Consider the following 27,061-nt stretch of genomic DNA (forward strand, 5'->3'; position numbering starts at 1 on the left):
TTTTTATTTTAGTATGTATGAGATCATTCATCAATATTACCTATTGCCCACAACTGTGTGGCAGATTGTAATATCTATCAATAAATAAATCTATCAAATCAAAAAAAAAAAAATAATAATAAAATAGACATCTGTACGTCGAATGGTTTTTAAGGTATAGATTTCTTAATATAAGTTCACTAACTACTGATTTTCCAGTATATGTTACACGAAATGTTCCTGTGATCTAAAATTGGGGTAAAATAACTGATCTTACTTTATGAAGTTTCAACTTTTTAGTGAACATTACGGATACAAAATAAATTTTAAGAAAACAAATTAAAATCAAAAACACACAACAAAAATTAATTGAGCCTATAGAACGACATAAATAGAAATGTTTTAATCACAACTGAGACCGGACCGGACGACCTTGATGGAGCTACTATATAGGCTCCAGATAGCGCTGCCTCTCTGATCACTAAGGCTTGTGTCAGTGGATCCGAATCTTCTCAACATGTAGCAGTATTCTCCCTTCTTGTTTATCTTTCTCCTCTTGTGAGTATTATTACTTTAATTAAAACTTTAAAACTTCATCTATAAAGTAAATAAACAAGTAAAATTACGGATCTTTTTTGTATATTATAAATTAACACTTTGTTGCATAGTGATGTCTATAGGCCAGAGATGGCAAAAATTAGCTATAGTTAAAATCACCATGGATACGACACTTATTCATGAATGAATCATTGATAAATAAATATCGTATCCATGGTAATGTTAGTTATTAGTTTCAGAGTTGCCCAACTCTGCTACAGGCATCGTATTCCATTTTAACACCTCTGCACACTCTGGTTAGATTTAGCAGAACTACTTTAAGTTTCCCTCAGCCAACAATATGCTACAATCGACCTGATTTTTATTTTAATGACTTTAAAATTCGAGGTATTTAAATGATTTTATCTCTCAGAATATTTTTAACAAAATTCAAAAGGTTAAGTATTTAAGTAAGTAGAATTTGAAAGTGAAAGTTATAAGTGACGAAATTTCGTAAAGTTTCTTCACTCGATAGAAGAAGACAAGACATACGTAAACATTTTTCGAACTATTTCTTTTTTAATTTAAGTTTGATTACATTATTTATCATAAATATGGTCATTAATTTACATCTATTAATGCTGGTAAATTTGTTTTTTCCATGTTAACAATACGATATTATACTTCCTACATAATGTTTCTGTAAATATTTAACCTATTCACTGAAGATTCTTTTTCGGGGGGGAAAAAATATCAATGTATTTTCAAATGTGGATTTTTTTGAAAAATTAAAATTCCATACTTATCTATTTCAAAATTTAATATTTCTTTTTTTCAAATAGGTTTTACTAATAAAAAATTTTCAATATATCAATAAATATTAACTTATCTACATTAATTGCTCTCTTAATAATTTTTAAATAACAACTTTCCAAAATTGGTTTATGGCCATTATTTTTTCGATATAGAAACGCTTACATAACACGTTAAGTATTACGACCTTGTTGGTTGGCCAATTAAAAAGCAAATTGTTCGTTCTTCCATTTTTATTTGAGGGAATAAACTGGCTCTGGTTTTTTAAATATGGCTTAGAACCACGTCATTAGTTCCTTGAGATGTATTTACAAAGGAGAATATGTTTAGTAGGTGTTGTATATTTTATAAATTACTTGTGTATGGATAAGACATGGGTGATTAGCACCGTGGCTATACTAATAGTCTCTAGGCAGGTGTTCATTTGTGGGTTTAATTATAGTTTTGAAACACTTCATAAATAATGATTGTTTTTTTAAGATTCGCCATAGAGATGAATCTTAACCAACTACATTTTAACAGTGTTTTCAGAATTTCTACCTATAACTCCCTAGCGAAGACTTGAAAATCAGGTCGAAACGTAGGCATAAATAAATAATCTTTTGTTTATTTGTGTTTTTCTGCTGACCGCATCCCCCGACCATCTTCTTCTCTGAACTACATTTTAATTTTTGCTCAAAAACCGTAAAAGTTATCCTAAATTATTTTTGATTTATTGAAAAATGGCTTGGAATTCGCCTATGAATCTACGATGGATGATTTTTTGAAACTTAAAAGATTATTCTTCAAAGTAAATAGTAGTCTCGTTTTAATTTAAAAACCCAAAAATTTGAGAACCTACAAAGAGGTTATAATTTTCAAATTTGCTTCTGAACCGGTTGGTTGCATGATTCGTTATTTAATTTAATATTTTATTACTAAATAACTCCTATAAATTACGGTAAGAAATAGTCACATTTTTTTTTGGAAAATTAATGAAATTTTTTTTTTTAAATCTTTCTTTAAATGAGAATTTGTCAATTTGATTGGAATAAATTAATGTGGTTTTATTTACTTTTTTTTTCATTAGAATATTTTTTCTACAAATCGAGGAGGGATATATTTCGGAAATAAAGCCACATTCAGGTTACTTTAGAATGGAGTTGTGCGTAATCTTTTTTATTTGAAGGCCATTTTGAAATGTACAAACAAGAACATTCTCGAATTCAGGGACGTAAATAGCAAGCAGGAAGGGGAACCTCCAGTTGTTGACAGGGATTTTTTTTTTCATGTATACATTTCTGATTTACATAAAAATTTGAAATTATTGCATTGAGGTAGAAATACATTTCTTTTTTGCACATCTAAATTTACGACCTATTTGTGTAGATCGTGCATCTACATAGGTCATCATGAATTTAGGTGAACAGAACTTATCGAGATTCGGAGCCTGCAGTATCTACAAATTTTAATTTCATTCAATATTTTAAAAAAAATTAATATGTACATCTATATATGTTACGTATTCTTTGTTTTTCCTGGCTTGGTAAATTTTATTTCAATAGAATAATAGTAAAAACGATAATGGTTTCAAAGCATTTTTAAGTGTATTTGAGCACATTATAAAATCAAAAAAAAAAAAGTTTATTACGTGTTGTTATACAATTATGGATTAATTTTATGTCATGTTAATTATGTTTTATTTTATTAATTTTATTTTAGGCTAACATATGTTCAACTATTGAGTAAAAAGTTTTAGGGAGCTCAAAAAAACATACCACAGCCTCCAAAATCTTACGCCTCTGTTCTGCTTATGTTATATTTCTGTAATGAAATTTCTGAAAAGAAATTATGCTGAATCTACACGTTTGCCATTTGCCGCAAATCCTTGACTTGTAAAATGCTTGTTAAAACTGAAGTAACAAATATCTAAATCCACATGCTTGTATGGATCTTTTGACTTTTGTCGGCTATTATATTCGATTTTCATTATAAATAGGGAGAAACATAACGTAACGCAATCAGCAAAGTAGGTTGTAGATGATAAACATTTATAGAAATGAGATTTTTTGAGGTTTCTACTCCAAGATGACCCACATTTGAAGTTGATATTACTGAATCAAAGCCATAACTGAAGGGAAAGTTAATATAATTGAGAAATTTCTAAAGGTGCCTCTACACGATTACCAAACCATACCAAATTCGCGTTTGAGCAAGCCTTTGGATGAGTTATTTGGATTGGTTGGTACATGTTGGCATGAATTAGTGTCCAACCCGTCGAGGATCGCAAATCAAAAGGCGTTTGTGCTGCATTCACACGCTTGTGTTCAGTTACCATTTTTTTAGAACTACAGATTAATATTGGTGCTCTCCGTGTTTTAATTAATTAAAGAATTTACCTGACCTGATTCAATAACCCTAGTTTAAAATTTTATATTTTGAAATTCTATTTATTCGGTCTAAATACTTTTTTTTTTATCTTATAAATTAACTTTAATGATTTATTTTTTATTTAACAGAGCACAAGAATAAGTTTATAAAGACATTATAAGTTGAATTTATAGGTTATGTAGTACTGTTTCTATGAATTTTTATCATTCAACATATAATTTGTGGATATTTCCGTTTCCTTTAATTTGTCTATTTTTATTTTTTTCCCTTTTAAATTAAAAATAGTGTAAATCGAATATCATAGCCGACAATAGTGAAATGAACAAAACAAGCGTGTGAATATCAGCGTTTGTTGCTTTCCTTGTTTACCAAGTATTTGTATGTCTTGAATTTTCGGCAAGTAACAAACGTGTAGATACAGCATAAGAGTTCAAATGAATCGTCATTAACAAATAAAAACAACTTACAATGTCTTTTGATCGACATAGACGTTCGAAATATTGAACTAAAAGAGATCTCACTTACTTGCCCTAAACTATATTTTCTATATTCATTTCAAGTATAATGAATCCTTTCTTTCTTTAAAAATAAATAAACAAAATGTGAATTTATTTTGTCGAATATAGTGAAAATCACTACTTCTTCGAAGATTATCGTCATTGACTTTATAGTACGTTAAACTAGCTTTAATTTGAGTCCTAATAGAAATTCTGTACATCGAATGGTTTTTGAAGTATAGATTTCTTAAAATAAATTGACTAACTACTGATTTTTCACTTCATATTTCACATAGACAGTTATATAGTATATATTGTATGAAATATATATTATATAACACATAGACTATTTTACACTCCTTTAATTTAGAAAACAGTACGAATACTCGGTAATACCACTGAAAGAAAGTGATGGTGTGTTCTCATTCATTTCTCCAAATTCTTTTGGGCATTTAATATGTGTTTTTCAAAAGCGATAGCATGGCACAAAAGAAATTTAATGTTAGAAGCGATTCTTTTGTTGAGCGTTTCAAAGTATGAATACATTTTACATAAAATTTTCCTTGCATTTTCCAATTTCGAATAGATGTGGAGGTTAAATAATGGTTTGCTGTCTATGGTGACTCCTAAGTATTTAACTGTTTTGGCAAAAGGGGCAGGGGTATTATTTAAATCTATGATCGATAGAAGTATAGGCCATCATTTTGTAAAAATGATGGCTTTTGGAATTAAAAGGATTTAGTGAATGACATAAATTCTTCCTTATTAAAAAACAATAGTTTATTTAATATCATCAGCAACTGGCTTTTGTTTTATCAATAATTAAAACTAATCCCCATTTTATAAGTTATTTAGATGTTTTTCTGAAAGCATTTTTGAGCCGATTAACGATTTTATAGTAGACTTTTATGTTAGTAACTGTCATATTAGATTTATTATCTTTTTTTACTTGTAGTATGATTTTAATAAGATATCTTTTTCAGATGGAGGAAGATGAACAAATCATTAAACGAAATAGCCCAGTCATTACCATGAATACTACTGATAATTCATCTGGAAATAATATTAAGAATTACTAAAATCGTTAACATTTAGCAGTCATAGACAGTCCTCTAAATACAACATGACATCTGTTTGTGCTTTGGACCAGAGCTGAAAACTAAGCAAACATAAATCAGAAATGTTAATAAATGAAGATTTTATCAATTTTCTCTTACTGCGAAATGTAAGTCTAAATATAGAAGCCATCTTGCTCGACATTTCTTTTACCCTTTCAATATAAAATAGGAATCTCAATGTGACTAAGAAGATCCTTGATCACGGAGCGAAAGTTGAAAATAAGGGGCTGAATAGTGTCGAACCTTTTCATATTGCTCCTGAGTTAAATGATGAAGCATTGTTCAATTTACTGTTATCGAGAAACGCAAGTCTAGATTGTAAAACAAATTTCACGGTGGTCCTGTACATGTGATAATGTTGAATTGAGACCTCAACGTGATGAAAACCCAGCTGGGTTATGGTGCCGATGTCAATAATGACAAGCAGGGGACTGTCCAAATTGACTCTGCCAATTCCTAGATGCACAACATGGAGGTATGCCAGTTATTTATATGTATAAACCATCAGCATTATATGAATGATTTTGAAGCTAATTTTTATTTAAACCTTCCGCATAACAGTAAAAAGAAATTCGCAAGTAGAAGTATGAACTGTTCATTGTTACTTCAAGCCAAACAGCCATAGATCAATACACACATAGTGAAGAAATAGTTGATCATAATATTATCATATTAATATATTAGCATTTCACTTGCATAGAAAAAAAGAAAAACTTATCTCAAGGTAACTAACTCACAAGTTTTGTATTGGAAAGGAAACTGAAAAGAGATCTGGCAATCAGGATCTGTATCACTTGATGGAAACTCATTACCAGCAACTTGTTATATCAATAGAACAATTTTAAGTAAACCAGGAAAAATTTTTAAATTAACAAGAATCAATTCATAAGTTAAGTATTTCAGTTGTATTACAGATAAATGGACACTTATCGACATCATACATTGTTCAGCAGTAGAAGAAACATCAAGTTTTATTACAACACCAATAAGATGGACACCTAAAAATCAGGCAAAGTAATTCATTCAATATTCTTAATTTTGTTTCAATTGTATTCATATTTGATAATCATAGAGAAATAATGAAATCTCAAACCTTGTTTTAAAATATTTATTTTTAATTTTTGTATTGATGCTTGTTAAAACAATGTTAATGATAAGTGGAAAGAGTGGTGTGGGTTGGTTGGAACAGCTCTATTGTACCGTTCTTTATTAAATTTTCCTATATAAAAAATTACAATTTTTTTTTTTATTTCAAATATCTGAAGGTTATGTCTAACTTAAAACTTGTTGTATTAACTTAAAATAATCTCTTTGCTTTGTAACAAGTGTAATTAATACTGAAATGTTTAAATAAAAATATAAAACTTCTCTTCATAAAACTATCAAAATTCAGTTAGGGCAATTTAACAAAAGAGGGCAGTGTTTCTTTTTAGTTTTACACTGAAAGAAAAATTGAAAGGAGGATATACTTCATTCAACTCCTCTCTACGTTTGGTTCTCCAGCCTGAGAGTCGAACCCAGATATGACCATTTGTGAATTGGAATTTGAGATTAAATAACATATAATAAGTTGGTATTAGTTTATCATTTGTTTACAGAATAAAATTTCATATTAAAAAATGTATGGCTTGCCACCTACATATTTTAGAGAAACATCTAACAACAATAGAATAAGACTTCTTAATTCTCTTCTAGAAAAATGATTAACTGTTAAAATTTAAACAATGAATAATTATTTATAAATTAATATAATTAATTTCAAAAATCCATTTGGACTTATAGCTCACAAATTTATAGATAGCTAAAAAGATTCAGATTAACTACATACCAACTTTCCAATCAAATATGTTATTATTGTCATACTTTGAATGACAAGTTTGGTTATTAAATTAATGTTTAAAAAAAGAAATTGAAAAATAATAAGTAAAATTATTCCTACAATTAGGACTTAGATTTACATCACTGCAACCCGAAAAGTTATCCAAATCCATTTTTATTTTTGACTCTTAAAGCTACCATTTTTTAATAATTAAGTTATATTTCTATGAATGAGTTCATTTGGATGTTGTAATCTTCCAGGTTTCCTTTTGGATTAGAAGATGCTGAGCATTATAGAAATTCTTTGAGTTATAGATTCAAATGTTGAGAAAAATTATGATATATACGGAACTAGGTTTCCATATGATGTCCCAAGTATAGTATCATGTTGAAATTTATATTACAATCAAAACTAAAATTTTTGGATAACAGATTGAAACATATTAATCTGAGTAAACCTGAGGCACAATATAAAAAGGTTCTATTTAGCTTTTTTCTACTAATATTTGCTCTGTGATCGAGAACCTTATAAGGCATATAGAGATTACTCTTTTTTAAAAAAAAAAACTTTTTAGTTTTAATTTTTAAAATTTGCCCTCTAATTACATTCCTAATAATTGTTAAAATGTATAATAATAGAGGTTTTTCTGGTTCAAAGTTGCTAAGCTTTTTAAAAATGCTCAAGGGCTCAGATTCATTGGGATGATATGCTCCGACCATTCTGCTCCTTATTGCTGACATCAGCACCATGATCTAGCTGTGTCCTCATCACGTTGAGGTTTCTCTACGACCCCATTTATAGGATATTTGTCAAGTTTATTTTAATATTCGGCTGATATTCCTCGACAACAGTAAATTGAACAATGCTTCATCATTCAGTTTAGGAGCAATGTCTAAAGTTTTATTTATTACTATTATATCTAAATTATTCATTATATTCATGGAATTATAGACAAATTTCTTCTGAATTAATCGTAATTTTATTTTTGTTTTAAATCATGACTATGACCCATAATTCAGGTTTAATTTCACGATGCTTAGTATTTCCAAAAGGTTCTAATTACCATCCAATGTTTATTTATCCTTCCTGAGGACTCACTTAAGTAAAACTTTCAAAACTTCTATTGCAGCTATGTTTCCGAAATTGTCTAGTAATAGCAAACGTTAATGGAGATTCTACATCCTCAGCTTCCATATGCTGTAACTTATTGTTGACATCAGCACCATGAACTAACTGTGTCCTTATTGCATTGATGTTTCTATGTAATACTATCTATAGGATCATTGTGAAATTTGTTTTAAAATTCAGGCATGCATTTCTCGCCAGTAGTAAATTAAACAATGCTTCATCATTCAGTTTAGGAGCAATGCCTAAAGTTTCTATCGACTCAATCGCTTACTCTAGTGATAAGTTTGTCTTTTCCAACAATTATCTTTATTTCTATTCTATCTAAATTACGATATTTTTTTTTTTTAGATCATGACTATGACCCATAATTCTGATTCAATTCCACATTGTCTTCTGTTTCCAAAAGGTTCAAATTTGCATTGATGTTTATTCATCCTTGCTGAGGACTTACTTAAATAAAACTTTCAAAACCTATACTGAAGCTACATTTCCAATATTAGAGGTATTCATGATGTTTTAAATGTAAAACTTTTTAACATGCTAAATGTTATAAGTATAGGATTTTAAGGAGCCTAATTTAAATTTCATGTTATATGGACTCCAACAGTTTTGTAACATCTTTCTTCCATCATTCTTGTTCCTTTTTTCCTGTTTTTTTTTTCCATTACTTAATTATTATTTTTATCCATTATTTTATCACAGTTTAAAAACGTCCAAAATAAGAATAACAAAAACCAAACACGAATTACGAGCGACCAACCTAGCAACAGACAAAATGATGTGCTCACCTGGTGCTTTGCATGACGTCATTCTCCATTTAGCAGACTTTGAACCTTGTTAAATGTTATATCATTTTATTATACTAAAAAATGGAAATATCTTTCCATTTAATACACTTTAACATGTTAAACCAAAGACATATGAATACCCTTATTGTCTTGTAATAGCAAATTTTAATGGAGATTCTCCTTAGCTTCCACGTTCTACATGCTTCTGGCATTCTGTTTCTTATTTCTGACATCTGCACCGTGATCGAGCTGTGTCCTTATCACATTGAGGTTTCTATATGACACAAGGTATAGGATCACTAAGAAATTTTTTTTTTACTGCCCAGACTTGCATTTCTCGACAACAGTAAATTGAACAATGCTCCATCATTTACCTCAGGAGTAATATGAAAAGGTTCGACACGATTCAGCCCCTTATCTTCCACTTTCTCCCCGTGTTCAGGGATCCTCTTAGTCACATTGGGGTTTCTATTTTATATTGAAAGTGTAAAAGGAATGCCGAGCAAGATGGCTTCTATATTTAGAATTTTATATTATAAAACTGCAACCAGTCTGTTACTTATTGTTGACATCAGTACCATGATCCATCCTGTGTCTTTATGATCTTGAGTTTTACCTGACACCATTTAAAGGGTCCCTGTGAAATTTTTTTTACTATCTGTACTTGCATTTCTTGACAAAAGTAAATTAAACAATGCTCCATTATTCAACTGAGGAGCAATATGAAAAGGTTTGAACACTATTCAGCCCCTTATCTTCAACTTTTGCTCCATGATGAAGGATCTTCTTAGTCACATTGAGATTCCTATTTTATATTGAAACTGACTTACACCATATTTCCGATACATCACTCCTAGTCTCTTTTACATCAAAAGGACCTGGACCTACCTTTTTAACTGACGTAATAAAAAAAACAGTACAAAACTTTTTATGACTCACTCGTTGAACACTTGAACCCACTGGTACAGACATTACTGACACACTAGCACTAAATCCGAAAAGAAGTAAGAAACACTTCTGGAGCAGGGATCCGGTTACACTAGGTGGACCTTCAAAGTCAGGAGTGTCTTCATTAGGTTTCTCTACTTATGAATCCCAGCCTATCCCATGCTGATAAATTCAATGACTAAATCAGTAATTTACACTAAATGCCAAACGGCATTTGTAAAATTGCATAATAAAAAATAATAATAATATTGAAAGTGTAAAAGGAACCTTGAGCAAGAGGCTTCTATGTTTACACTTGCATTTCACGACTAAAGTAAAACAATAAGCTCTTTACTACCATTCCCTGCTTCTAGATTAGTAGATGAAATCCTCTTCTCATATCTGATTCTTTATAATAAATATTTGTTTTATTATGGGTTCAAGGGTTTGTCCTTGTCCAAGAGTTATCTTTATTTCTATTTTATCAAATTTTAATAAAGGTACTAGTTGGAATTCTTAGACGAACATTTACTTAAAAATAAAATTGTTGATTTTCACTTTTATTGAGGGTAATATCACAAGTTATTATCGGGAACAAGCCCTGGTTTATCTGCGGGTACAAACTAAATTAAATAAACCCTGCTTTAGCAATGTTTACGATTATTCACAATAGATTTCTTTTATCACGATATTTTATGTCAGGGATGAAAATTAACACTTCACCTGTCCCTGGCTACACTATTTTCCTTTTCGCTAATATAAAACTCTCATGGTCCCCCCTGTTTCTCTCCTATGCTAGGACTTTACCTTCTGTGCCCTATCTGCTACTTACATCTGTTCTGAGGTACTTTCAACCACCATAAGGTCACCCTTTGCCTGCCCTTCAGGTCCTTTGTTCCTTTGCCTCCCCACTTTCTGCCTTCTTGGTTTACTTAAATTAGCATGTATTGAGTCATCCACATCAGAAATTAATTATATTCTTCTCATTATTAATGAATATTTCCTCAGAGTTTAACATAAGATTAGACTTGATTTTATCCATGAATCTGTTTCAATTCCTTAATTATTTTTGGTTTCAAAAAGGACTAAGTGTGGAAAGGTGTTCAAGTTACTCTGCAACCATTCTGTTTCTTATTGCTGACATCAGCCCCATGATCTAGCTGTGTCCTTATCACATTAAAGTTTCCACATGATACCATGAAAAGGATCCCTGTGAAATTTGTTTTAAAGTATAGACTTGCATTTCTTGCCAATAGAAAATTGAACAATGCTTCATCATTCAACTCAGGAGCAATATGAAAAGGTTCGACACTATTCAGCCCCATACTTTCAACTTTTGCTCCATTATCAAGGATCTTCTTAGTCACATTGAGATTCTATTTTTTATCAAAACTACAAAAGGATTGTCGAGCAAGATAGCTTCCATGTTTACACTTGCATTTCCCGGCTAAAGTTAATCAATAAGTCCTTCACTACTATATAAATTTTTTTTCTTTGGAATTGCAATTTGGGTCTATGTTAATTCATCCTTGCATTGATAATTGAAAACCAATTTCACCAAAAAAGCAATTGTTAGAGCTTTTGAAACACAGGCTTTAACCATTCTGTTTCTTGACATTAAGCACCATGATTGAGGTTTCATTTGACACCATATTTAGTGTCACTGTGAAATTTGTTTTATAATCTAAACCTGCATTTTGAATAGCAGCAAATTAAACATTACACCATCGTTAGCACTCAGGAGTAATGTGAAAATGTTCGACACTATTCAGCCCCTTATATTCTACATTGGCTCCGTGATCTAGGATCTTCTTAGTCACATTGAGATTCCTATTTTATATTCCTAAAAGAAATGGTGAGCAAGATGTCGTCTATGTTAGTAGTTTTACATAGATGGAACTTATGCTTTCACCATTCTCTTCCTCTATTATGGACATCAGTGCCATGATTCGATTGCGTCTTTATGACATTGAGGTTTACATACAAACCCATATAAAGAATCACTGTGAATTTTTTACAATCTTGACGCATTCCTCAACAAAATTAAATTTAAAAATGCTCCATAATTCGTCTCAGGAGTTATATGAAAAGGTTCGACACTATTCAGACCCATATCTTCGACTTTCGCTCCATTATCAAGAATCTTTTTAGTCACATTGAGATTCTTAGTTTAAATTGAAAGTGTAAAAGGAATATCAAGCAAGATATCTTCTATATTTACACTTGCATTTTTACCACTAAAGTTAGGTTTGTCCATTTCCTTTCAACCAAAACTGATTAGTTATTATCAACAATTTTTTATCATACAACAAATCAATTTATGTGCTATACAATTTTTAATAAATCGTATTCTTAAAATGTGTTAACTAAAATATCTATTGTTACTTGTTGTTTATGCAATCACAAATAACAATTATAATGAATTCTCATAATAGACTTGAGCATACCTACAAAACTAATCTAGTGAGAATTGTAGTTTTTTGAAAATTTAATGTAATAAAATTGTTATTTAAGTCATAACCATAGAAAGAAGTCTCTTCTTATGATAGAAAAGTTTCAATTGTTTATCTATATTATTTGATAATTATATTTTGTCTGTTAAATGAAAATTAACAGTTATATCAACCATTTAAGGCCCATGTCGATCTGGTATAAAATAAAATTAAAAAAAAAATGAAAATTGTGATAAAAAAAAAATAAATCAGTTTAAATTAGGACATAAAAAATAATTGTTTCTTGATATTTCTATCAAAAGGATATTTTATCAATATTGAATGATAATAAAATATTTCTAAGATTGAACTTATGGATTCTATTTCTAGAATACTAAGATTGTTTATATGGGTTCAGTGTAGAATAGAGCTGAGTAAGAGTGATGTGAGAATCTGCTTGCTTAAACTTAAATGTCATTTCAAAATTTAAAGTAAAATTACAAAGAAGTAATAAATGTTTTTGTAACTCATTTTTATATACCTCTCTGTTATCTATAACTTTCAGTAAAGAATCAGTCATATAATTGTCTGACTAGATAATAATAAAATGTCTTCTGTGATTCTGTAATAAATTTATTTTTGTTATATGTGTGATTTTTAATTTTTTTTCTTATTCCTTCCCCCCATTTGATTTTTGTAAATGTATTTATTGAAAAGTAAAACTGTATTAAAAATACAATAAATGATTATTAGGCATTTAGGACTGCAATGGATGGTTTAATGGAGCCCTGGTAACTATAGCAATTTTCAAGATATTTATTTTTTTTAAAAATCTCATTTGTGGAAATAACATACAGGACTAAGGGGCTATAACCATAAATGATTTTCAACATAAAACCGTTTAAAAAACAAACAAAAAACTTGTCCTGCTTAAAAATACTTGAAGCATTTTCACTTGTCCACTATTATTTCATTTATTATGATAACAAAACCCAACATAGAACATAATATACAAATAGAATGTCTGCCATTTTGAAGTCAATAGAATCGCTACCTTGTGAGCAGATACAAATATTTTCAACTTTATTTATTTTCATAATTCACTCGGCTGTTTGATTAACTACTAGCCCTGGTGAAGGCTAGAAATTCTGGCCGAAACGATGGCACAATTAAATAAGTTACACCAACTTATTTGTGTTATATTTTGACCGCACCCTCCAACCATCTCCTCATATAATCATGAGAGATAGTTGACCACGGATGACTTATACGAGGAGAAGATGGTACAACTAAGAACAGAATAAGATAACAAATACAGAAAATAAAAAAGGAAATATTAACAGAATGACATAAAAGTAAATAATTGTAAAGAATGGAATTAATAAAATAAAGTAATGAGAGAAGTGGAAAATAAAATGTATACATAGGTAATTGAATAAGTAGGTAAAATAAAATAATTAAGGAAATAAAATAAAAATGAAGTTATATAATGCAAAGAAGTATGAATATATTAGTTATTAATAATTTAAAAATTGAAATATGGAAAAAAAAAGAAAATATAAAAATATGTAACCATAATAATTGATAAAGAGGCAAAATACAAGTAAAGTTTAACAAAAGAAATGAATAGAAGAAAAAAAAAATTATTTTGAAAACAACAATAACAAGAGACTCTAGACGAAATGTTGGCACAATTAAATAAGTTACACCAACTTATTTGTGTTTCATTTTGACCACATCCCCAACCATCATCTTCTAGTACTAATATATATATATATATATAATGTTGGGTTGAGCCGGTAAATTTTTCCTTAATGTTCTTTTATCAGCATTAGAAATTATATAGGAACCCAACTGAAAAATAAATGGAAAACCATTATATCATAAAGTTGTTTAGATGATTTTTCTTAATTCACCATACATATTTATTACTTTTCTTTAAATGAATTTATATAATTTTATGCATGCATAATTGTTCATGATCAAGTAGTATTTTTTATATAAATACTTTTTTATATTTACAATTTTTACTATTTATTATACTGAGAGAGCATTAGATGTAAATATATGGGTAAGTAAATAATAGAAGGGGGAAAAATGAATATTGTAAAAAAAATTAAAACATATAGAGAAAGAAAAATATTAAAAACTAAAACCATAAATAATCATGAGTACTATATATTTTAATATTTACTGACTATCCCTATGTAATATAAGAATAATACGCAGTCTTAGTATGCTATGTTAATAAATAGCAAACCAATGCAGTTGGGCAAAACTTAGCTATAGTTGATACTAATAATTAATATTGCCATGGATACGACCCTTATTCATGAATGATCCATTGATAAATAAATATTGTATCCATGGCAATTTTAGCGAATAGTTTCAACAATAGCTAAGTTTTGCCCATATCTGGTTAGGCGGCACTACTTTTTGAATAAAGTGTATCTCTCTGTGAAAAAAAATTTGTTTACATTAAATGTCAAAATTAAACAAAATATGAATACAGAGAGAAAAGACAAAATATTTTTAAAATAAGCAACACCACTAAATTCAATTAAAACAATTTATTTAAATTGCAGTAATTACAAATTTTAAAACTTGGTATAATACCAAGAAACCAAAATATTCAAAATAACTATAAACATTTGACACTTAACTAAATTTTTTTAAACTTCTCTCAATCAGATGTGGATACAAAAATTAATACCAAAGAAAAGTATACAATATATTTTTTTTTGTTTTTTAACCCAAAATATTTCATCTTCAGATGGTGATGTCATGTGAATTCCATGCATGATTTTTTAAGAAGAGTTACATGCAACTGCCTACTATATAATAATGGAGCTCGGGCAAATAAAGAACTAAAAAACAAAAATAAACAAACAAACTTTTTTGATTAAACATAAACTTTTTTAAAATAAATAAATGGTTCTTACTTTTTTTCATTCTATAATTATTAATATGTCATTTTAATTTAATATACAAATTGTAAAATAAAGAATCAGATAAGTTTTCATCTAGCAGGCATTGGCAGCTGACTGTTATTGTTTTAAAGTCTACATACACTTGACAAAATCAGTCAATTTATATATATGACTAGTTACAAGATGCATTGTGGTTTTTAAGACAGCAGAAATTGAGCACTAAGTGCAATAAAGTTTGGTCCAACAATTATAAAATAACAAAATATAATTATTACTTTTAAATTTATCTTAGGACACACGACTCACAACATTCAATTGCCATCTATTTCTATTTCTCAAATATCGTTAATGGAATCAAAGAATGTTCATGTCTTGATAGTTTTTGTGCTTTTGATATAATTTTTTTTTTTATGCAAAATAATTTGAAGGTATGTTATATTATTAGTAATAATGTTGTTATAATTGTTACAAATGAATATATAATATAAGCTGTTAAATATTTAGATTGTCCTTGAGGATGGCCGATTTGGCCGAAATGTTGGACTATTGATATAATAAACAGTGTTGAGACTAAACAAGGATAACATTTGATTTATTTAATGGAAAATAATTATTTATAACTGGGCAGCGATTTCAACTATGATATTTATTCGATCATAAAAATTCTAAGTTATTTTCAATTTATTATTCGGAGACAATCATCTAAGAAAAAGACAATTTTTTATTTAGGCAATCAAATAAAACACGAAATCTATGGATTACTTCAGTGTTTTATAAAATATGGTACGAGGGTACCTCTAGTGTAGTAGTGCTTAAACTAAGAAATGAATACCTTTACAGATAAAAGAAATAAATGCAATGAAATTTGCTATCCATGAAGTAAGGAAAAATAACTTAAGCGAGATCATGTTAATTTTGCACGTGTACATTGATCTGCTTGTTTAAGCACTTTGACACAGATATAGACAAATAAGAATATTTGCGTCCAAAACCTCGAAGCGTTATTCCCTGAAGTTATCTATATCATAAAATTTGTACAAAATTTTGCCGCTGGCAATTCAACTGAATTTTTTTTGTGCATAGTTTATGAAATAAAAACTACAGTAACTTATAAGACTTATTGGATTTCCAAATGCTAAGCTTTTTTGTTAATAGCCTTATCGGCAAAGACACTTCAGTTTTAAAGTATAGTGGACCATCGTTAGGATGGTACATAGGTCTCGCCTTAGTCCTAGTTTCTGGTTAGTCTTAAAATAAGATTATAATCTTTTTAAAGATTGTTGACAGTGTTTCTGTACCGACCGTGAATAAGTTGATAAGTGTAGTTAATTAGATAAGGAGTTAACTTCTTCAAAACTAAGTTACAATTAAATGTATGATTTGTATATATATATACTTTTTTTTAATATGAGAAGATGGTTGTAGTCAGTAATGATACACAAATAAATAAAACTTACTTATTTTTGCCAACGTTTCGACCTGAATTTCAGGCCTTCATCAGAGTGGAAAAACAAAACTAGATAACAACGTAAAATCATAGAAAAATAACAATAAAATAATAACAAACTATGGTGTAAATATACATATATAATAGATGATACTGATAGAAGATAAAATATAATAATGTAGAGGTAAGACTCATACAAGACAAATGATAAAAAATTTATTTTTATCTTTTATCATTTATTTTGTATAATTCTTGCCTATACAATATTATATTTTATCTTCTATCAGTGTCATCTACTATCTATTAAATTTATGGTTATGTATATTTATAATTTTGGGATTATTAAATTTTTATTTATATTTGAATTAAGGTGTGTTTATATTTATTCATTAAGGAAATTCAGGTCGAAACATCGGCACAAATAAACACATTTTACTTATTTCTGTATCATCATTGACCATTTTCTCCTCATATCGAATCTACGTTCAACTATAAACACCTCATATTTTTTTTGTTTTTCACACCATAGAACAAATAAGTAATTGAAAGTATTATCGCAAGACTTTGGAGCTATAATGACACTAACCTCCAACAAAGATATTTATACAATCGTCTTATTGGCAAGGAAGGTGGGGAATAAATCGCTTATAAAATTACTAAAATTTGATCTCATAGGAACTCAAATTTTTGGGAAATAATAAAGTATTTTGGTTTCATTAAATTTTTTATGACTTACTATAATCGATATTAATATCATTTTTGTTTAATTTTGTAATTTATCTCGATCCTTTTCCCTCTTCCGTGACAATCATTCAAATACCAAAGATGAACAACTATCCAAGCTTATTGTTAAATTTGGTTTACAATAAGACTTAATAGGAACACCTCATTCAGTCATCCCATAATTACATATGAGCACCACATTAAATAAATTTATTTTAAAACTAAATCAATTCTATATTAATAAAAAAAAAAAATTGACATTTGAAAAAACGTCCTTGTTTAATTCTAACAAATCAAAAAGTGACAGTATCTTTCTTCTTTTCATTTAAGGTAAATAAACTAATATTTAAAAAAAACTTATTAAATACAATCACACATCTACAGCTATAAATTTAAAAATTCAAAATGCATGTTATTCATAAATTCGGAAACAAAAATTGAGAAAAAATTTATATATATAATACTATATATATTCAAATACAAAAGTCAGTACTTAAGTATATAAGTCTTGATATTTCTTCTCTTAGCAGTCGTAAACTACTTAACTAATAAATCATAAATGATGAAGAATGACAAACAGAATAGGAATGATAGGCATAAAAACTAAACAATTATTTTTCAAGTAAAACGTTGGTAAAAAAAACGTCAAGACGAAAGTTACAACCGTATTATCAGGAGACCTTCTTGTATCAATTTTTATCATTCATCTTTCTTAAGGGCCTCCAGCCTTTCGAGTATTGGAGGGTGAGAATGATTCCACGCGGAATAAAGCCAATCGTATACAGGGAAGTTGAGATTATCTTTGTGCAGTTTAATCAGCGCCTTCTTCAGGTAATCAGCTTTTCCCAGAGATTTTGCATAGAAATCTGCTTGAAACTCAAACTTTCTACTCAGCATAGTCATAAAGAATGAGGTGATCTAAAACATATAAAAAAAAAAATAAAAGGTATAAAATAAAATACTGGGATATAATTAATAGACAAAATAAAATAATGTTCAGACAAGCTATCCTTATTATCGGAAAATCGTAGATTGACTGTGTGTAATATATAAAAGGAATATGCTTTATGCTATATTAATATGCTCCATATGTGGTAAAAATAACTCAAATAGTAATTAAACTATTTATTTAGAGCCAACATTTTCAGGGCTTCATCAGGGGTTAATCACCAATATCCCCACTCCTCTAACCATGTTGGTACTTCTCATCCATCTTAAGTTCCTTTTATTTACCTAAATCGTATTTAGGACCTTGGTTTATTTTTATTTCAAATTATCCATTCTCTTTCTTTGTTACATTATTTTAGTTAGATACTGGAAGATTATTGATTGACCGTGTGTAAAGATGAAAGGAATATGGTCCGGGTGCGGTCAAAAAAACTCAAATAGTAGAAATATACTATTTTAATGAGCCAAAGTTTCGCCCCACGTTGCAGGGCTTCTTCAGGGCTATTTTGACGGCAGTCAAAACAAAAAACTGTTTTACTGTATCCATCTTTTTTATTACATGTCTAAACCATTTATAATGGTAACTGCTGTAGACTTTTTCAAATCCTATTTACTTATAACTAAAATTATAACTAATGTTTGCCAAACACAATTTTAAAATTGACTTTATTTATTTATACAATGGCTCTACAGCCCTTATCCTCGACCACTCATTCCTGTCAGCTGCATGTTTTCTTCATCTCCTTACCTATAACCGATGCAGATATGCTTCCAAGTCATCAAGCCACCTCAGACATGGTTTTTCCTTGTGTTCTTATTCCTTTCGGCAATTCATACAGCAGCCTTCTTAGTAGGCGATCATGTGGCATCCCTTCCATCTGTTTGTGGCCATCTTAATAAATATAACAGGTTTACCATGTTAAATCCATTAATTCCTGATCAATTTTTTTTTTATTGCAGTTGTCACGATTCTCTTATTGGCTCATCTAACATTTGGAGGACCTTCCTTTCGTAATTCAGATAACCTTATATATTTTTTTTTTTCTTGGGTCAGGACCGACGTTTCACTGCCATATGTAATAACCAGCCAGATGACTGATATATTGTAAGCCTAGCTTAAAATTTACTTATAAAGTCAATCTTTCTTCAAGAATTTTTTTTTAAAAAATATATATTTCAAATGGGAAGTAACATCTCTCTATGATAGAATATAAACCTGTACCATAAAAAATAGTAACATTTAATCTAGTAATTACATCTGATATTTTAAATTGGCAATAGCAGTTTAAAATGCTAATCGAAATAGAACATTTAACCTGCTTCAATCCAAAAGTATCTTTAACATTAAATTTGATTCAACTTCTATTAAAATTAACTGATAATTCGTTATTTTTTCAATATACCTACATGGATAACTCCATTCACCAAAACTGAGATGAGCCAAAATTTCCTTCATAAATTAAGCATTGAAAAAATACAGAAGGACTTAAAAATAATTCCCTACAATAAAATAATAAAATCGTAACACTTACAGTGTGATAAGGCGAGAAAACAAACTGCAAAATTATAATCAAGCCGATGATGATAGGTTGCTCATTGTGGAAGTTGAAGGCTTGGTAGAGAACAGGGTATTTAAACAAGAATCCAAAAGCGAAGAATTGAAAAAACAAATTCACCTATTGGAAACACAAAAAAAAAAAAACTTAATTATTACAAAATTTTAAATAAATAACATATATTAACCTCTTAGAATTGTTACGTTATAAATAAAATTGTTATCAGTAAGTTAGGTTTTGTATTTTTATTAAACAAATAGCTCAACTGATTTTGATAAAATCATTAATCTGTTGTCATAGGGAACCATAAAATACCAATATGGCATCTGACACTTCAAAACAAAATGGTGGAGGATCAAAACCAAAGACTTCATCTGGTTTTCATTAAAAAATGACCTTTGACTAAAGTTGACTATAATTTGACCTACTTCACTATAATAATGACCTTTAACCTTTTGACCAAAGTTTATATCGTTTTTTTTTTCTAGCATTAAAATTTTTTAGCAACATTACACTATTAATCACCCTCTAGATACAAAATGGTAGGACAGATTTTTTTAAACGAAAATTCAGTTTCATATTCGATGTTTGTAATTATACAGTTGTATCCTCCATAGGCCCATTGGAAGCAAGAAGGGCCATCCAATGACACATATATTACACCACAAATTACTAACAATACACCACGAACTTATATAACTTTTCGTTCAAGACATTTTATTTTACTTTAACTTAATGTTCACGGCAGAACTCAACAGATCAGGATGCATCTACTGTACGTGGCTTGTTCCAGTAACAAGAGATCTAACAGTTCCTTTCTAAACGCCCCAAGGAATTGACAGCTAACATAGTTCTTCAGAAATATCTCCAGAAAAATCACACAAAAAAACCTTTTGTCACAGCTTTACAAATTATAATAAATTAGTGCTATAATAAATAAATAACTTAATAATACTTATAACAAAAAATCAAATTTCAAGTAACAAATATTAAAAAAAAAATAATAATAATAATAGTCATATAAATAAGACCAATCGAGTATTTCTTGATAAGTTATATACTCATAGGTTGGAAAAAATTAGCTATAGTTGAAACTAATAGTTGAAATTACCATGGATACGACCTTTGTTCATGAATGAACCATTGATAAATAAATATCGTATCCATGACAATATTAGCTACTATCTATACTAACTATCCATGATAGTTTTAGCTATTAGTTTCATATATAATCTATAGCTAACTTTGCACAACTCTGTACTCAGAGTTATCATCTTGGTTTCGCAACATCAGCCCTCTCCATGAATATCTTTTTATTAACTATTCTAGTAATTTTTTTTTTTACAAAAAACATTCACATTTTATTAACTCATTAAAAAAAAAAATCCACAAATACGATGTTTTAAATTAATTTAACAATTAAATTATTATATGTTATTCTATATTTGCTTCGACACAATGAGATAAAACCACACAAAAATGTTCGAATATTTTATAACAAACAAATTCATTGTTTGTTTTATTAATGAAAATAATCACAGTTTAAAACTTAGCGATACAGGAAAAACTAATCTTCATACAAAATAAATCATTCATAATGCTCAACAATATTTTTTAAACGGAAAAATACCATACCATGAACAATAATGAAAGATTTTACATTGATGCTAATAATAGTTCTTACAGTAAAGAAATTAGATTCTTCTTTTAAATATCATGGAAAATAGATCATTATATAAGTTTATAATGGAATTAAGTACAACTTTACACTGACGTATTGGTTCATTTATAAGTCAGTTCAGTTACCACATTGCAGCTAATGAACTAAAGCTTTGCCATAAAAAGATTTAAAGGCATTAAATTAAAGAAAACATTAATCACCTGAGTAATTAATATGTTTTTCGCTACATGGTTATATTGCCAGTGTCCAAATTCATGCGACAGAACAGCAAGGATTTCATCATTTTCACAACCCTTGTCATCGTCCTTCGACTTGTCCTTTAGTAACGTATCAAATAGCACTATCCGTTTGTTTTTGAAAAATCCATAAAAGTAAGCATTACTATGAACAGATCGTTTGGAGCCTGGAACAATATTTATAATTAGTAAACAAAAAAATAGACTATATGAGAACATATATGATAAATAGGGATAGGATTTTTATGTGCTAAAAAATCCAAAATATGTACATAAATATGTGCTAATAAACTGTCAAATATTTTAAAAAATATGAATTTATAAATTTTGTATTTTGTATTCAACAATATAAATTAGTAATTTTATAACTTAAAAAAAGTTACATAAATATGTATTTATTATATATTATATGAATAATATTTTAAAGAAATTATGTTAAAATATATAAAAATTGTACTTAGAGAAAACATAGCTGTTCGATAACAAGACATTAATTAGTAATTGTAATTAAACTAATTGATTAATAATTACTCAGAATGAATTATGAACAAATTATAAATGGAATGAAAGAATAATCCTTATAAAAAAGAAAAAGAAAAAAAACTTTGCAAAAATATTTAAAACTTTGAAAGAAGTCAATTATTCAGCAGGATCAGTTACAAAATTATTGCAGATTAAATGCATTATTAAATTTTCAAATAAAAATCTTGGTTGGTTTAACCGCAGAATGGACTTGTACCGGCTAAAAGATCTTTCAACATCTACTGATGTTATAGGGGCATACTTAAATGAAGTTATTTCCATTGCATCTAGTTCAGTATTCTGCATTACCTGTGCAGCTGTGTCATCATTTGTTATAATAAGGAATAAGACCCTTCCTCTTTTTAATTGATTCTGAGAAATTCTCAATGTAATTCTGTGTGAAAATTTATTATTGCCACTGCTATTAATTTGCGTTCAAAAATGAAGATATAGAATTTGTACGCACTATTTATGATAAATGATAAATTTCACTTTTAAGTTTCTTGCTTTCTCTTGAATTTTACGTTGTTGTTGCGAAACATGTATTTACAATTGAACAAATAATTTAAGGAAATATCTAAAAATATGTTAAAAATAATAAGTATTTCAGAAAATATATGATTTACAACAAAATATGTAAAAAAGGCCAAATATTTAAAAATATGTGAAATAAAAATGGCTTCTTTTGGCCAGAAATGTCTTGAAACATCTATAGTTAGTAAGGAATCGCAGATATCATGGTCAGGTAAAAATATGTGTAAACATAAAAATCCTATCCCTTATGATAAACATGAGCAAATCTATTTATAAAAAATACATTAAGAATGCGTTCACTAAGTGAGTTTTTACAACAAACGGTCAGCTTCACAATTAAGAAACTCCTTATGGATGCAAAATATAGTAACAATATTAAGATAAGATATTAATATTATTATAAAAAAAAAGTATTACATAGAATATTTAGCTAAAAGAAATATGAAGTGACTGGAAAATTCAGACACATAACTGAAGTTAGATATACAGATTACTGATCGTTGATGCAGAAAGTGTATGTGTATATAAAATTAAACTGATAACTCTACAACCCATGAAGGGTAATGGGTGCAGTACTTTGTCAGGATGTACTGTCACTGGACCAACGTTTGTGCAAGGAGGTGATTTGGTCAGAATCACACTAGATCACCAGATTTTTACCCAATTTATGAGGCTGGGTGGGCCATAGAGGGCTCCCAAATGCACAAGGCTGATTCGACGGCTACAGATAACTAATAATTATCTGCCACAACTGGATTCGAACCCGGGACCTTGGAGTGAGTAGTTGACTGCCTAACCAATGAGCTACTCACTCCCACCCAATAAACATTATGGCTAATAAGTTACAAAAAATGGCCTTATAATATTTTTTTACTCAAACAAAGTAAGGCATTGTTAATGTTCACATTATTACAAATGAGGCTGAAAAGGACCAAATGAAAAAAAGTTTGCTTAACAAAATAAGTTCATGAAACTACTAGTTTCGGAAACATTTTTTAGATGAATTTTAAAATAAAACAAATTAGTTTATTCAGAACTAATTCAAAGTTTGTTAACAATGCTTTTGATGAAAATAGATTGTCAAAATATTCTAAACAATCTAAATTTAAAGAAATATGAAATGATTTGCTAGTAAGAAACAAGTAATATATCATTTTCTCAGAATGTGTTGAAACCATAATTGTATAAAATTATAGTGTTATATAAGCTCAGCACTGTTAATGTTTACATCAATACAAATGAGGCTGAAAAGGACCAAAAGGTTCACTTCAAAAAATAAATTCGTGAAACTACCAGGGTTTCGGAAACTTTTTTTAGATGAATTTTAAAATAAAAAAATTAGTTTATTCGTAACTAATTCAAAGTTTGTTAACAATACTTTTGATAAAAATAGATTGTCAGAATATTCTAAACAATCTAAATTTAAAGAAATATGAAATTATTATCTCGTAAGAAACAAGTAATATATGATTTTCTCAGAATGTGTTGAAATCATAATTGTATAAAATTATAGTGTTACATAAGCTCAGTAGTTATTAAGTTATGTAACATTCATTGGTGAAGTTCTATGATTCATTAATATTCAGGGGAAAAAAAGGAAGAAAACTAATTCTATATAAAATTTCCCACATGCTACCCAACGTTTAATTTAACTTAAATACATAGGCCAAAATTAAAGGGAATATAATAGATTACAATTTGAATTGTTAAGAATCACTGATCAGAAAAATATTTGTGATTAAGGATTGATAAGCTATACTCTGATCACTAACAGAATGCTACTGAAACAAAACCAACCATCACTCTAACGTGGTGCAATCCACACACCTCAATTTTCTTTTTAAAAAAATTAAAATAATAATTCCCTCAGTGCTTTAATCACCATTAAGCCATTCTTGTCTCAAATTTGTACTAGGTTGAAAAGATATACAGAAAATTTGAAGTCGCCATTCTATTACCGAACAGACTGTATAAACATTTTAATACAATGGAAATATTGTTTTATCCATTCTTTATTTCAATTAAACTAAAATTATTTCACTTACCCTCAACTAAATACAGTTTATAAAGTGGAAATTTCAGCTCCTCCGCTAGCTTTTCGATATTTGTTTTCAGTTCTCCTTCAGGTAATGGAGTATACTTATCAAAGATCGGAGCTATATAATCTGGATAAATTGTCATCAAGAATAAAAGAACAATCATTGCAAATCCCCAAAGGTAAACAAAGAAATAATCTCCACCGATCTGGATTATGTAAATAGCCATAGCTGTCAGAGGCACCATTATGGCAGACGATACCAAGAAAGATTTGATCTGATCTTTTATAAAGAATCCAACAGTCTGAAAAAAAAATTTAAACAATAAATATTATATTTTTTAACTATATGGTTATCAAATACCTCTTATAATAATATAAAGGTTAAGTAATGTCCGATATCCTAATTACTATTGATCAATTTTATCTTATTATCATCACAGCTTATCATACTATTAATGTTAAAACTATCATACTACTAGGGAGTATATAATTTGTATGACAGATAAATCATCTAATGCCTAAATCAACAATATATATATTTTAGAACACTCCAGTCTCCAAGTGTAGGTGTTATCAGGCACACTCGGTTACTTTTACCATTTCAAATACGGTATGATCAATACGATCATGACCCAACATGCAAATAAAACTCTTGTGAATCAGTACCATACAAATAATCCTCATTAACCAATAGACAAAGAGCAGATGAAATATATCTGATAACACGAAAACTGTCCAAACAAATTACCGATCTCTTACTTGTTTATTGAATCCATGTTTTTCTTCAAGTACAAATGTTGTATACACAGAAAGAGGCATATGTACAACCATATTTATAGAATTGGTAACAATCATAAATGCACAACTTATAAGCAATTCATTCATGGGAAGATGCAAACTGCTCAGTAACTGCTTACTATACTCCCAGAAGTGAAACTGCAGATAGAACCATATCATGGCCTGCAAGTTAAAACAGACAATTAATATTTCTATAAAAATAATTTTAAAAGACATATACATTGATATTTTGTTACGTAGGTTTATTATTCCTTAGAAACCGAATGTCTACTTACAGAGGAAAGTGTGATGCTGTAAAGACCTTTGACCATCGAAAAGTAACTTTTATCTAAAGCATATGCTCTGGACTTCTGAAATGTATCTTCATTAATATTATCAGATAGCTCTGGTGGAACATTTTTTACAGTTTTGTAGACTAGGTGCTAAAAGTAAAAATACTATTAATTACACAATAACATGAAATACTTATAATATTAGTTACAACAAACATACTTGTCTATATGTTAAATATGACTCCCAAAGATACTCTATCCACATTATGGCAAAAATGCCATTAAAAACAAACTTCTCATCCATGATTGCTAACTAACTATAACTCAAAGTTAAATGTTAAAATAATCTCCAAATAGAAGGGGACTCAGCAAGATATGTCCGGAACAACCACAAATATAGGAATCTTAAATTATAATGTTAGTTTAAACATTATCCCCATTTTAAGGAAAATACTTCAAGGACAAAGATTAAATTATACCACTAAACAATTAAAATACTAAGCTCTTTCATTCCCACAACCACTTTAAAAACGGGAACCGAGAATGAAGTATTCGATTGAATAAACAAAGAGGTATATTAATGTCATGATGACACATTGAGCAAAGATAGAATATATATTTTATTATGTGGTAGAATTATTAATCTTATATGGAATCAATCAAAATATATAAAGTGATAATAAGATTAATTAATACTAAAAAGAGTACTTCGTTTTTTTTTAATTGTAGAGCTTTGATGTAGATAATGGCATTATGGATTGTTTGCACTGTAAGTAAACAAATCCCCAATTATTTATTTCGACAATTTTTTTTCAATGGATGTTTTGTTAGTAGAAGAAAGTAACACTTTATGTCAGTGTTTTCCAAACTTTTACCAGCTTGCAGCATTCTTTGGCGTCCACGGGAATGGAACGAAGTCATACCATCCCAATCAAACGGCTGTATGGAGATGGAATAGGACGCCAAAA

The 27,061-nt window shown here is 28.8% G+C and overlaps 1 protein-coding gene and 1 long non-coding RNA gene across 2 annotated transcripts; one reads left to right on the forward strand and one right to left on the reverse strand.

The window, feature by feature from the left end:
• The first annotated feature begins 284 nt into the window (after positions 1–284).
• On the forward strand, positions 285–13,055 carry LOC106678496 (uncharacterized). The gene is made up of 2 exons (XR_010844847.1): positions 285–537; positions 5,180–13,055. It is a non-coding gene; the product is annotated as an uncharacterized lncRNA (long non-coding RNA).
• A 1,908-nt stretch (positions 13,056–14,963) lies between these two features.
• LOC106678495 (CAAX prenyl protease 1 homolog) lies at positions 14,964–26,647 on the reverse strand. Its single transcript, XM_014417023.3, has 7 exons — positions 26,314–26,647; positions 26,097–26,243; positions 25,783–25,983; positions 25,031–25,325; positions 21,894–22,096; positions 19,989–20,132; positions 14,964–18,426 (listed from the first exon to the last, which is right to left on the reverse strand). The coding sequence occupies exons 1-7, from the start codon at positions 26,395–26,397 to the stop codon at positions 18,208–18,210; spliced, it is 1,293 nt and encodes a 430-aa protein (XP_014272509.1). The 5' UTR covers positions 26,398–26,647; the 3' UTR covers positions 14,964–18,207.
• Positions 26,648–27,061: the final 414 nt, after the last annotated feature.

This window comes from Halyomorpha halys, unplaced genomic scaffold, assembly GCF_000696795.3.
Source record: "Halyomorpha halys isolate HHAL.00 unplaced genomic scaffold, Hhal_1.1 Scaffold145.1, whole genome shotgun sequence".
Taxonomy (NCBI): Eukaryota; Metazoa; Arthropoda; class Insecta; order Hemiptera; family Pentatomidae; genus Halyomorpha; species Halyomorpha halys.